This window comes from Hoplias malabaricus, chromosome 6, assembly GCF_029633855.1.
Source record: "Hoplias malabaricus isolate fHopMal1 chromosome 6, fHopMal1.hap1, whole genome shotgun sequence".
Lineage (NCBI taxonomy): Eukaryota > Metazoa > Chordata > Actinopteri > Characiformes > Erythrinidae > Hoplias > Hoplias malabaricus.
The window spans coordinates 4144449-4157599 of record NC_089805.1 but is presented as its reverse complement, the minus strand read 5'-3'; the positions used below and the strand labels follow the sequence as shown (position 1 = coordinate 4157599).

At 41.8% G+C, this 13151-nt stretch overlaps 1 protein-coding gene across 3 annotated transcripts in view; it reads right to left on the bottom strand.

Moving 5' to 3' along the window:
- Nucleotides 1-13151, bottom strand: part of mmd (monocyte to macrophage differentiation-associated) — a 125008-nt gene that overhangs the window by 71670 nt on the left and 40187 nt on the right. Inside the window, exon 7 of one of the 3 annotated variants that reach the window (XM_066673556.1) lies at nucleotides 2353-2478. The exons of the other annotated variants lie outside the window; for them this stretch is intronic. Coding sequence (XP_066529653.1) covers nucleotides 2425-2478 — 54 coding nt within the window. The 3' untranslated portion in view covers nucleotides 2353-2424. Of the gene's footprint in view, nucleotides 1-2352; nucleotides 2479-13151 lie in introns of those variants that run through there. 3 annotated transcript variants of the gene reach the window in all.

Below are 13151 nucleotides of genomic sequence, written 5' to 3'. Positions count from 1 at the left end.
GTGTTGTGTGTTCCCCCTGTGTCTGCGTGGGTTTCCTCCGGGTGCTCCGGTTTCCTCCCACAGTCCAAAAACACACGTTGGTAGGTGGATTGGAGACTCAAAAGTGTCCGTAGGTGTGAGTGTGTGAGTGAATGTGTGTGTGTGTGTGTGTGTGTGTTGCCCTGTGCAGGACTGGCGCCCCCTCCAGGGTGTATTCCTGCCTTGTGCCCAATGATTCCAGGTAGGCTCTGGACCCACCGTGACCCTGAACTGGATAAGGGTTACAGATAATGAATGAATGGACCATAATGCTATATAAAATGAATGAATAAAGTTGTGGTTTCCACTAACACACAGAATATTCAACAAATTTATTTACCAACCTTCAACTCACACAAGCCTAGGAACCTTCTGGGTTCCAGTGCCACATTCATAAGTTATTATAATTTTTAAAAATCCAAATAACGTTTTATAAAATACAGAGAATGTTTACTCATCATTTGCTAGCTCACTAGAAAAAAGCACCTGCGCTTGTATGCAGCCCTGGCTTATTAAATTGGGGGTCTCAATCTGAAATGGCTCAGGTAATGCTTCAATGGCCGATAAATGGCCTCTACAGATGTTTGAATGGGGAGAGACCTCAGAACTTTGAAAAGCATGAACAGAAATGGGGATTTTTCTTTATTTCTGGTCCATAGGTGGGGAATATTGACCAATTTCCACTGTTCCAGATTACTTAAGGTGGAACTGACTCCACTTTCAGGAGAGCAGTAAATGCGTGAAAATAAACGTAGACTGAAAGTGCTAGAAAACTAAACCCCTCAGGTTATAAATGCGTTTCAGTGGTAATTCAAACAGTGAATAAAAACATTCCGTTCCACCTTAAAGGATGCTAAGCTGCTAAATGAACACAAACACGGAGTTTGTTTTGCTGTGAGAACAGTAGATCCCCAGAATCATACGTTGCTTTTAATATTTGCCCGGAATATACAATGTACCACTGCAGAAAAGGCATACTGTAAGATCTTATACATTTTATGCTGAAACTCTAGCAACCAACTGCCAGTACAGTGCCATCTCTTGATGAGTACACTGTGTAGGGTTAATGTCTGTATGCTTTGATGCCATTGCCCTATCTGCACTGTGAATAGCTCTTACAATCCTACAACTATAAATGGCATCAGGCTGATTCAGTCGCTTCTAAATCGGGGAGCCCAAACATATCTTGGTCTAGTAGCCCTCATGTCCACTACATGCTATAATCCAATCTGTAGCACTGTTTCCTATTGACATGACTTTGCCAGGGGTCTATTTTTGCCCTGTGTTGGTGTGCAGGTCACAGAAAGGTCAGAGGTTTTGTTAATCTGGATTATACCTGCTACACTCTTCACTATTAAAAAAAAAAACTATGAAAAACTCATGAAAAATAATCAAATTAAATGTTCTTTTCCAAAAGTGCCACTAGCAATATCATAGTGACACAATAACAGAGATGAGACAGGGATCCTTGTTTTCTGCTTCCACAGTTATAATGAAATTAGAACCCGTGTGACCTCCCCACCACAAATATTGGGACGGCTCCCTGGATCATGTGATGTTGTTGATGTGGGAGAAGCTTGACCATGTGATGCTTCAGTGAGGAAACTTTCCTTGACGTCATCTCAAATCGTAGATGAACGAGGATCGGGGAACTCAGAGGACTATAGATAGAGCTGTGGTAACACTGTTATGAAGGGAATGAGCACTCCTTCGTGTGTATAATACACACAGAGGTTCAATTGTGCACATGCAGCTTGTGTAATCACTAAAGTAGCATTGTCCTGTACCATGATATACTCTAGAGCAGCTGCACATGATTCAAATTGCAACCTGCTTATTGTCAAGCATCGGTTAGAGTGGCATAAAGCCATTTGAAATCAAATCCTCACAGCAATCTTCCTACAGAAGAGTAGAAGCTGTTACTGCAGCAGAGAGGAACAAGGCCTGTATTCATACCTGTTCATTTCAGGTGAACTTTTGGGTGAGCCCCTGTCCACAAACTTATGGCTAATGAACACTTGCTTCAATCCAAATTTATTACAATTGAATAATGCAATTATTATGAAGGGGCGGCACGGTGGCGCAGCAGGTTAGTGTCACAGTCACACAGCTCCAGGGTCCTGGAGGTTGTGGGTTTGATTCGTGCTCCGGGTGACTGTCTGTGAGGAGTGTGATGTGTTCTCTCTGTGTCTGCGTGGGTTTCCTCCGGGTGACTGTCTGTGAGGAGTGTGGTGTGTTCTCCCTGTGTCTGCGTGGGTTTCCTCCGGGTGCTCCGGTTTCCTCCCACAGTCCAAAAACACAGTCGTAGGTGGATTGGCAACTCAAAAGTGTCCGTAGGTGTGAGTGTGTGAGTGAATGTGTGAGTGTGTGTGTTGCCCTGTGAAGGACTGGCGCCCCCTCCAGGGTCTATTCCCGCCTTGCGCCCAATGATTCCAGGTAGGCTCTGGACCCACTGCGACCCTGAATTGGACAAAGGTTACAGATAATGAATGAATGAATGAATTAACTTACTGCAAGGATAAATACATTTTTGAATCTGATTTTCTAACCTTTGTGCAGTAGTGTACATGTGGATTTTGGACACATAGCCAGTGTGAAAAACAACCCTAACCCTGCCCATGTCCCTACTCTTTATAATTACACTATCTCTAACTGTAAAAATAACGTTGCTACAAAATGTTATTTGAATGATGTCATAGAAGAATCGTTTTTGAACATGTGCGAATATAAAGGACTGTCGTTAACTCGATCTAAAGGTTCTTTGCCCTTTTAAATACATTAGAAAAAATGGTTCTTTATGGAATTGAAAGTGTTTTTCTGTGGCATTGTTCAAAGAACGTTTTGTACTATCTTTATTTTCAAGACTGTAACACTGTTTCTGTAATGCTTCACTGAGTACTGAACAGAGAGCTTGAGTGAACTGAATTGAATGAAATCGGGACCAGCCAGGGATGTGTGTTTAAGGGTGTTCCGCAGCCTCACCTCCAAACCCCAGTTGACAAACTGCAGTATAAAATCCATTCAAAAATACCATCCCTTTCAAGCTTACACAGCCACCATTTTGAACGTTCGGTTATTTATATATACAACGCTAGTGGGCAGTTAGTGTTCTCCTCCAAGTGTGTTGAATTCTTTGAAGGAAACATGTTCCCAACGTTTCCATGCCCAGTTTGGAAGCATGATGGGACTGAGAGAGGTGGTTTTAAGATGAATTGTGTAAAATCTGTGTGACTGAGTGAGTGTGTAAGGCCCTGTCCTATATGTTAATGCCTTATGTGCAATGATTCCAGACAGGCTTTGGACCCTCCGCGACCCTCATTAGTACGAAGCATTTACAGACGTTGAATGAATAGTTAAATTGTGTAAATCAAAAACCCAAAATGTATGTATTGCTTTCATGATTTTGCTATAATGAGGGTTTTCACACAAGTGAGATGTTATGGAGTAAAACAGTCCCATCCCTGTGAGAAAGAGCTGGACTGAAGCTTTGGAAGGGAATTGGAGGAAGCAGAGGAGAGATTTAGGGAAAGCTTTAGGGAGTGTATTGAGGACTGCTGGGCTGTTATGTAATGCCTGGGCACTGACTGAGGCTGGATCACCAAGCGTACAGCCCCGAGAAACCTGAAAATCCTAAACTGATTCAAAGTGCATACCGAAATCACAGTGTTCAGCAAGTAGTCCAGCTGACATTTTAACCCTTTTAGTAGCTTTGTAACTACTATGTACTTAAACGCTAAGCACCACTCAATGGACCTCCATGAATATTTGACATTATTGTAGTTACTGACAGATATAAGTAAGAATTAAAATGAAAATAGCAGCTTAATTTGCTTTAAAACTGACAATTTTATTAAATTGACGGAAAAACACGAGCTCGCTACGGAAATTCTTGAACGCGACCGTGGCGTCACTGGTGGACAACAGCTGAACAACGCCGCGGTAAAACACCGTTATGACTGACTGTTATGACAGTATCTAGCTAAATAACCAACATTATTCATGACAATAGCCTAGCAATAAGCTAAACTCAAATGTAGAGGTACCGTTATTCTTGTAAATGTGATCGAAGTCGAACTCGAATTCATCCGACACTATAAACCTCCGTAATGCAGCTACGTAGCCGAGTATAATCTGAGCCACCGAGTTTAGCGAGTCAAGCTAACGCTAACTAACACCAACTAAAACAGGCGAAGTGAGTGTCCTTACCCTGTTTACCTCCATGTTACAGAGGCTCTTGAACACCTTTCGTTGGTGTCCTTACATGCCCATATTGTTGGAAAAGCGCCAGTGAAATGAGCTACAGATAACGGAGAGAGCGGATGGTCCTTTCCAAAGTGCCCGTTTAAAGTGGACAAATTTAGTCCATTTTCTGGATATTTTGGGATCTTTGGGCCATTTGTTCACAGATGTCCCACTGTACATTGAATGATTGCAGCCAAAAACAACACACCTTTTCCTCATTTTGCATTAAATTAAGTGCAGCTTCTAGAGTTGTTGTCCACCATCTACGTCACAGGCAAGACGCCTATTAGAGTTTCCCAACACCGCTGGGGGGGGGGGGGGGACCAACGGTCTTTTAAACCTTATTCCTTCAATTAGTAAGAAATAACATGTTTTCTGACAATCAATAAACACAAGTTAGGAACTCAAACTCCACTGTATTTATTTGTCTGACACTTTCATATCGCTGCTGCTTAGCCTTTAAGGAGTCTTCTCTGTATTAAAACATTATGAAAATGTTTTCATGCATTCCCTGCACATCTGAACCCCCATAACTGTTCCGAGTGGTCCGATGGTGGACCAGCCCAGCAGTGGCCTACAGTCTGTGGGGTGCCAACATTTTTAAGCCGGTGAACCCATATATGCTAGCTGTCTACCTGTCTCCACATTGACAATGTGGGGACTTTTTTTTCTTGTGGACAGCGGCTTGCACAAATGATTATATTTCAAGGTGATGGGGTTAGGTTTATAGGCTTAGGGTTAAGTTAGAATTAGGATAACGCACGCCACACCCATAGTTCAGCTTATGATAAATCCTCAAAATGAATTTAAATCAATATAATGTCCCCACAATGCATGGAAACAAGCTTGTGTGTTCATGTGTGTGTTTTCTCTTTGTCGGTCCCACAGGAAGTGACCGCCCTGCCGCTATCGTTCCCTGAGGAATAGAAGTCACAGACAGATGCAGTCACTTGACCAGAGAGAAAGAGAGAGAGAGAGAGAGATGGCTTTACATACTAAAGCCTTCCTCCATCATAAGATAAACCCACATGACCCTGCTGTGGGCTGAATGTTAGTCATATGTAAATGTCTTCATGGTTGTGACCTCACCATTGTGATCCCTTCACAGACAAACAGGTGAGTTTAGGTCATGCTCCACTATGTAATGCCAGTCAACAGACGTCACCTTTGGCTAAAATCATGTTGAATAACAGGGGAGAGGGAGGGGCATCAAACACACCCAGATTTCACGAGGCCACTTGTAGACTCTCTTGGAATCTTGGAGTCAGATGGCTGGGGCATCACCAAGGAATATAAAGGCAGTATATAATATATCTGTGATATCTGTGGTTGCTACTTCAGGCTCAGCACTGCAGAATCTGCACTATGTAACTTCTGGAGGAGCGTATGAAACTACCCCTCGCTCCTCCATCCCCCGTGAGCTGAGGATATTGCTGTAAATAAAATGAACTTCACTCTGCAACTGTGGGGGGAGCCCACACGACTCACATGATGGCTGCTCATGTTGCATCAGACTGCACAAACACCCCAGTCACCACAAACTGCGCTGTAGCCTTGACATTCTACTTCAGAATGTGTTGCTACACAATAAACAAGCTACACATACATCAACGCAGTTGATCTGACTTCCTTAAATTCACTCAAAACCCCCTCAGAATTCATCATGTTTTAACTCAGTCCTGCTTTCGGTTTGGACTGAAGTCAGATTTGGCTGCGTGATGTTGATAGTCACTGGGTCATGCTGGGATTGTGTGAGTGAGTGTGTGAATATGTTAAACTGCCCCCAGGTGTGAGTGTGTGAGTGACTGGGTGAATATGTGAAATTGCCCCCTGGTGTGAGTGTGTGAAACTGCCCCCAGGTGTTAGTGTGTGAGTGACTGGGTGAATATGTTAAACTGCCCACAGGTGTGAGTGTGTGAATATGTTAAACTGCCCCCAGGTGTGAGTGTGTGAGTGACTGGGTGAATATGTTAAACTGCCCACAGGTGTGAGTGTGTGAATATGTTAAACTGCCCCCAGGTGTTAGTGTGTGAGTGACTGGGTGAATATGTTAAACTGCCCACAGGTGTGAGTGTGTGAATATGTTAAACTGCCCCTCAGGTGTGAGTGTGTGAGTGACTGGGTGAATATGTTAAAATGCCCACAGGTGTGAGTGTGTGAATATGTTAAACTGCCCCTCATGTGTGAGTGTGTGAGTGACTGGGTGAATATGTTAAACTGCCCACAGGTGTGAGTGTGTGAATATGTTAAACTGCCCCTCAGGTGTGAGTGTGTGAGTGACTGGGTGAATGTGTGAAATTGCCCACAGGTGTGAGTGTGTGAATATGTTAAACTGCCCCTCATGTGTGAGTGACTGGGTGAATATGTTAAACTGCCCACAGGTGTGAGTGTGTGAATATGTTAAACTGCCCCTCAGGTGTGAGTGTGTGAGTGACTGGGTGAATATGTTAAAATGCCCACAGGTGTGAGTGTGTGAATATGTTAAACTGCCCCTCATGTGTGAGTGTGTGAGTGACTGGGTGAATATGTTAAACTGCCCACAGGTGTGAGTGTGTGAATATGTTAAACTGCCACTCAGGTGTGAGTGTGTGAGTGACTGGGTGAATATGTTAAACTGCCCACAGGTGTGAGTGTGGGCATGTGTGAAACTGCCCCCAGGTGTGAGTGTGTGAGTGACTGGGTGAATATGTGAAACTACCCCCAGGTGTGAGTGTGTGAGTGACTGGGTGAATATGTGAAACTGCCCCCAGGTGTGAGTGATTGGGTGAATATGTGAAACTGCCCCCAGGTGTGAGTGTGTGAGTGACTGGGTGAATATGTGAAATTGCCCCCAGGTGTGAGTGTGTGAGTGACTGGGTGAATATGTGAAACTGCCCCCAGGTGCGAGTGTGTGAGTGACTGGGTGAATATGTGAAACTGCCCCCAGGTGTGAGTGTGTGAAACTGCCCCCAGGTGTGAGTGATTGGGTGAATATGTGAAATTGCCCCCAGGTGTGAGTGACTGGGTGAATATGTTAAACTGCCCCCAGGTGTGAGTGTGTGAGTGACTGGGTAAATATGTTAAACTGCCCCCAGGTGTGAGTGTGTGAGTGACAGGGTGAATATGTGAAACTGCCCCCAGGTGTGAGTGTGTGAGTGACTGGCTGAATATGTTAAACTGCCCCCAGGTGTGAGTGTGTGAGTGACTGGGTGAATATGTTAAACTGCCCACAGGTGTGAGTGTGTAAGTGACTGGGTGAATATGTTAAACTGCCCACAGGTGTAAGTGACTGGGTGAATATGTTAAACTGCCCACAGGTGTGAGTGTGTAAGTGACTGGGTGAATATGTTAAACTGCCCCCAGGTGTGAGTTTGTAAGTGACTGGGTGAATATGTTAAACTGCCCACAGGTGTGAGTGGGTGAATATGTGAAATTGCCCCCAGGTGTGAGTGTGTGAGTGACTGGGTGAATATGTGAAACTGCCCCCAGGTGTGAGTGTGTGAAACTGCCCCCAGGTGTGAGTGATTGGGTGAATATGTGAAACTGCCCCCAGGTGTGAGTGTGTGAGTGACTGGGTGAATATGTGAAACTGCCCCCAGGTGTGAGTGTGTGAAACTGCCCCAGGTGTGAGTGATTGGGTGAATATGTGAAATTGCCCCCAGGTGTGAGTGACTTGGTGAATATGTTAAACTGCCCCCAGGTGTGAGTGTGTGAGTGACTGGCTGAATATGTTAAACTGCCCCCAGGTGTGAGTGTGTGAGTGACTGGGTGAATATGTGAAACTGCCCCCAGGTGTGAGTGTGTGAGTTTCTGAATGAATTTGAATCTTTCTGTCCTGAAGTTCAAAGTCATGTGGTATACAGCTGTAATGGGGAAGTGTGTCTGAATTTTAAACACTAATTTTAAAAGGCCATATTTACAGGAGTATACATCGCCATTACAAATCAGTGTTTAGTGTGTATTGCATGATTTCGAACGCAGCCTGAGACTGAATAACTTGCCAGGTATTCACCAGAGTTGGACAGTACCATGCTGGCCATTTATTTCATGGTAAATGTCAGTTGATGTTCATCATGATGAAATCCTGTTTAAGCATTCGAAGTGTGTATGATGCAAACCCTGGACGTGCTGGGTTTTGGGAGCCTGAAATCACTGTATTTTTCAGTTTGGATATTTGGTAGTGGTTTATAACTGCGCAAGCTTTTCCAACTGAGAGTGACTTCTGTTTTCCAAGAGGCACCTGAAAGCTCGCCTTACGTCAGACATATTTTCTTTGTCTCCCGTCTTTTTAACTGTTCATAATTAGGCCAGTGTTTCTGAATCTGTGGTTTACCGAGTCTTTCCACAAACACACATTCCAGCAGCTGGGAAGAGAAGAGCTCTGTTTATCTAGCTGGAGGTGGTGAAAGGACGAGGTACAAATTTAACGAGTTCTGAACCATCACATAACCCCTAGACCATAGTTTAACCGGAAAAAACATTTCCAAGAATGAACCAGCTACACCCGTAAATATGCAATAAACCACCGTACAATAATACAGCATCATTCAAGCATACAATAAACCACAATAGACCGGTAAATTGATCAAAAAGAAGGCCATAATTTGTCGTATTTTAATATACGACAGGGGGTCCTCGATTTACGACGTTGATCCGTTCCTACGTCGCGTCGTAAACCGATTTTCGGTGTAAGTCGGAACATATGTACATACTGTACGTAAATAACATACTGTAAGCACTTATCCTGTCCTAACACCTATCCTCCTCGGTCCCGAGCCGCGTAACCGTGTATTCTTCCGCCACGCCACGCACACCAAACACGAAGTTCACGTTATGACGTTTACGACACAAAACCTCTTAAGTCGAAACAAGGCTTTATACAGTAAATGGGAGATGTGTCATAACCACGAAACATCGTAACTCGGGACTGACGTAACCCGAGGACCTCCTGTACATGCAAATCATTTAATTAATATTATTTTAAAAAAGTCAATAAATATATCTAGAAGTGATTGTGACATCATAAAGAACTGTGACATCACAAAGAAAGCAACCATAATGATATCATATAAATTATAGGGTTTTATTATATATTATTGTAAATATATTATGTATAATTGGGTATTTATTATAAAGTTAGATGCGAGATTAATTCTAAAACACAATTGTTGTTTATTTGTAAAGGTAAATCATTTTTAGCCAAGTTTTCAAACATACCAGAGTAGCTCGAAACGTGTCAAAACTTAAAAACGCCGTGAGCTATTTTCTGCTTATTATAAGTTATACATTAGGCACTTTTTAACATCTCCATAACTCCAGACCCACAACACTAAACTTCTGTTGGAAAACCACAGTTTTAAAAAGCAAAATGTCAGTGAAAACCTGTTACACCAGTTTGCACAGAGATCAAGTGCAAAGCCAAAGCAATGTGTGTAAATTTTTGTACTTGTCAAAATGACAATGAATTTTAAGCCCCTTCATAATTCTTTACATTACAGTATGTACCTATTGTCAGAAATGTTTCAGTGGCATTGTGACTTGTAAAGGGCAAGTTTCCAAACATGCTGATGTGGCCATGGAAGGGTTATAATGGCTTTCTTTTTAAGGTTGTTAGGTGGTGTATAGTGATAATGTACAGTGATGTTGTATGTGTTATTGTACATTGGTTTAGTGATTGTGTGTTATTTTAGTACAGTGACATTGTACAGTGGTTAATTTATTTTGTTATTATACAGTGGTTATTTGTATAACTGCAAGGGATTGATTATTTTTAGTGTACACAGTTTTTACTTTATGATTGTATGGTGTTTTATAGTGACAGGGTTTTTTTGTATGATGGTGTTTTATGGTGTGAATGTGCAGTGTTTGTTGTATAATTGTATGGCGTTATATGATGTTATTGAACAGTGGGATTGTATGATTAGTTGACAGTGGTTTATTTCATGATTGTATGTTGCTGCATGGCATTAGTATAAACCCAGTAAACAAGGAACGTCCCTGGACGTTCAAAATAGGTCTAAAAGTAGTCTGTCCGTCAAGGACATATTTTAAACGTCAATGGACGTCCAAAATCCATCTTAATAAGTTAGTTAAGTGGTGACCAATCGATAACGTCAGTGGACGTACAAAACGCGTTTTATACAAGTAATTTATTTCTGGACCATTAATAACGTCGATGGACGTCCAAAATACGTCTAATAGTCGTCTTTTCAATGTCTGCGTTTGGACGTCTTTTCAACTTTCATTTTCAACCTTAAGAGAATGTTGATTAGACGGCAGTCATTACGTTATTTCAACGTTAAATCGACGGCTAAATCTTTACTGGGAAGTACATTATGACTGTATGGTGTTGTTTGGAGTTAGTCTAAGAGGGTTTATTGTATGAATGCATGGTATTGTAGCGTGTGTACACTGTGCATTTTTTATGATTGTATAATTATGGTACATTGTATTGTACATTGGTTTATTATGGTGTATGGATTGATGGTGCCCAAATGAGCAGATGTAGTCCCTAAAGGATTAAAACCTAAAACACCATAAATCACTGTTCACTGATATTAAATGGACGCATTTTTCACTCCTTGTTCATATAAATTTCTATATTTATTTATTATGTCATAATGGTGGCTTTTTGTGATGTCACAATTGTACAGTGTACAATTACATATGTGTATTCGTAAAGTGGTTTATCGTATAATCGTATAATGTGCTATGTTACCTTTAAATGTTTTTTTTTATTTGCTTACTGAGTAATTGTATTGTATATCTGTGTGATTGTGTGGTGCTTTATGCTTTACTGTGCGATTGATTAATGTGTGGTGTTAATATGTTTTTTTATTGTGTGATGGTACGGTGTTGTGTGGTGTTAATGTACAATGTATGGCAAAGTAATATTCTGCAGCGTCATTCTGCTCCAGCTGCGCCGCGCGCTGTCCCACTTTCAGCCACTGTGACGTCACGGCTCGCCCTTTGCTTTAGCAACCACTGTTACTAAGCGTATCACACACGCGCGCACCCCGCTGGCTCATTCTCACGCACACTGATATTCGCGCTGTGCGCATGCGCAGCTAGCACAACATAATTCGCTGATTGTAATTCAGCAAGATGAGAAAGAATGGAGAAATGAATATAATAATTCGTTTCTGTTTCCACTTTTGCACGTCTGCCCTAATAAGTGGCTCATAAATAAATTTAATTAGATTATTAACGGCTGAAAATGAGTCATTTCATGACCTGTTGCATGCCAAAAATAAGCCGACATCCAGCTACACTCAGTCAGAATTATATTGGTCAGAGCCAATTAGTGTTGTTATAACTCCCTATTACTGAGTTGTAACTGGTCTATTGTCTCCCAGTAAACAGTTAGCCGTTGATTCAACGTTGAAATAACGTAATGACTGCCGTCTAATCAACGTTCTCTTAAGGTTGAAAATGAAAGTTGAAAAGACGTCCAAACACAGACATTGAAAAGACGACTATTAGACGTATTTTGGACGTCCAGGGACCTTCCTTGTTTATTGGGCTCGTTATAAACATTCATAAAAATACCACTTTTAACCATTCATAATTTCTGCTAGTTCATCACATTTTGAACACAGTCCTGCACATATCAATTAATTGCTAATTTGCACAAGGAGTGTTTAAATCTGTATTGAACATTAAGTGTGGGCTGTGTAAAGTTGGGCAAGTTTTACAATTCCTGTTTTCTTTTATTATTTATTTATTTACATTAGAAATGTTTGGATATATATGACTTATTCATTTAGTTTTGCTCTGAAAATAAACAAACCAGAACTGTATATAAATTATGGCATGTTTGTGTATACATATATTTGTTTATTTGTTTATTTTGTATATTGCGTTGATTGTTTTTTGGTTCGGATAAGAATCATCAGCATTTGTTTTGAGGTTTATTTTTCCTCTTGCATGTGTGTGTGTGTGTGTGTGTGTGTGTGTGTGTGTGTGTGTGTGTGTCTGGACCTGACTACACCTATTTTCACACTCACATTTAGGGGACAAAACTCATATCCCCATAACCTAAACCTTAGGGTGAGGACGGGTTAGATTTAGGCTAGTAGTGTTTTGGAAAATCTCCACAAAATTAGTAAAAGTCTAGGCAATGTCCCCTAAAACCATGGAGACAAACTCTGTGTGTGTGTGTGTGTGTGTGTGTGTTGTGTGCGTGTTCTTCAGCATGGTTCAGTCAGTCCGCTGCTCCGCACACATGACAGTCAATGTGCCTGAAAGCGGCGGCTCGAGCTGCCATTGGTTGAAAGTAGGTCAGCGGCGCGCGCCACTGAGCTCCTCTTCGCGGTCTCACCGCCTCACCGCTGCCTCCGCGAGGTGAGCTCTGATTGGACAGAACTACTTCACTGCCCGTTTGGTGGCCAATAGAGCTCCTCAGCGGTGATTCGTAGCAGCGAGCGGTGCTGTTACCGTGGAGACGGGGGAGCAGTGGAGCTTTCCGAGAAATTGATTTTCTGTTTAGACGCGAAATGTAGTGACGCGGGAGGGTACGATATTAAAAACATAAACACAAACACCACAATAAAACTAGAGCGAATAGGGTCGCCATTACATAGAGTAACTCATGTCATCGCCTGCTAACAACTGTGCAATCCGCTTGTATTGAACTTGTGTTATGCTAAAGCTAATTTGAATTTGCCCAACAGAAACCTCCCTTAATCTTACTCACTCAAACAATTAGAGAACAAATATTTTCATACACTTCTTAAGCCTCGTTTTCAGACAAAAGATCATTTAGCTAACAATTTTTGGCTTCTGGAATATTTGGGTAATGTTTAGAATCGGATAATGGAATGTTCTAGAAAAGGAATCACTGTTCCCATGTCAACACGGAACTTAAATTTGCAGTAATATTTCTGGATGTTTCCAGTAATATGTTCTTTTTA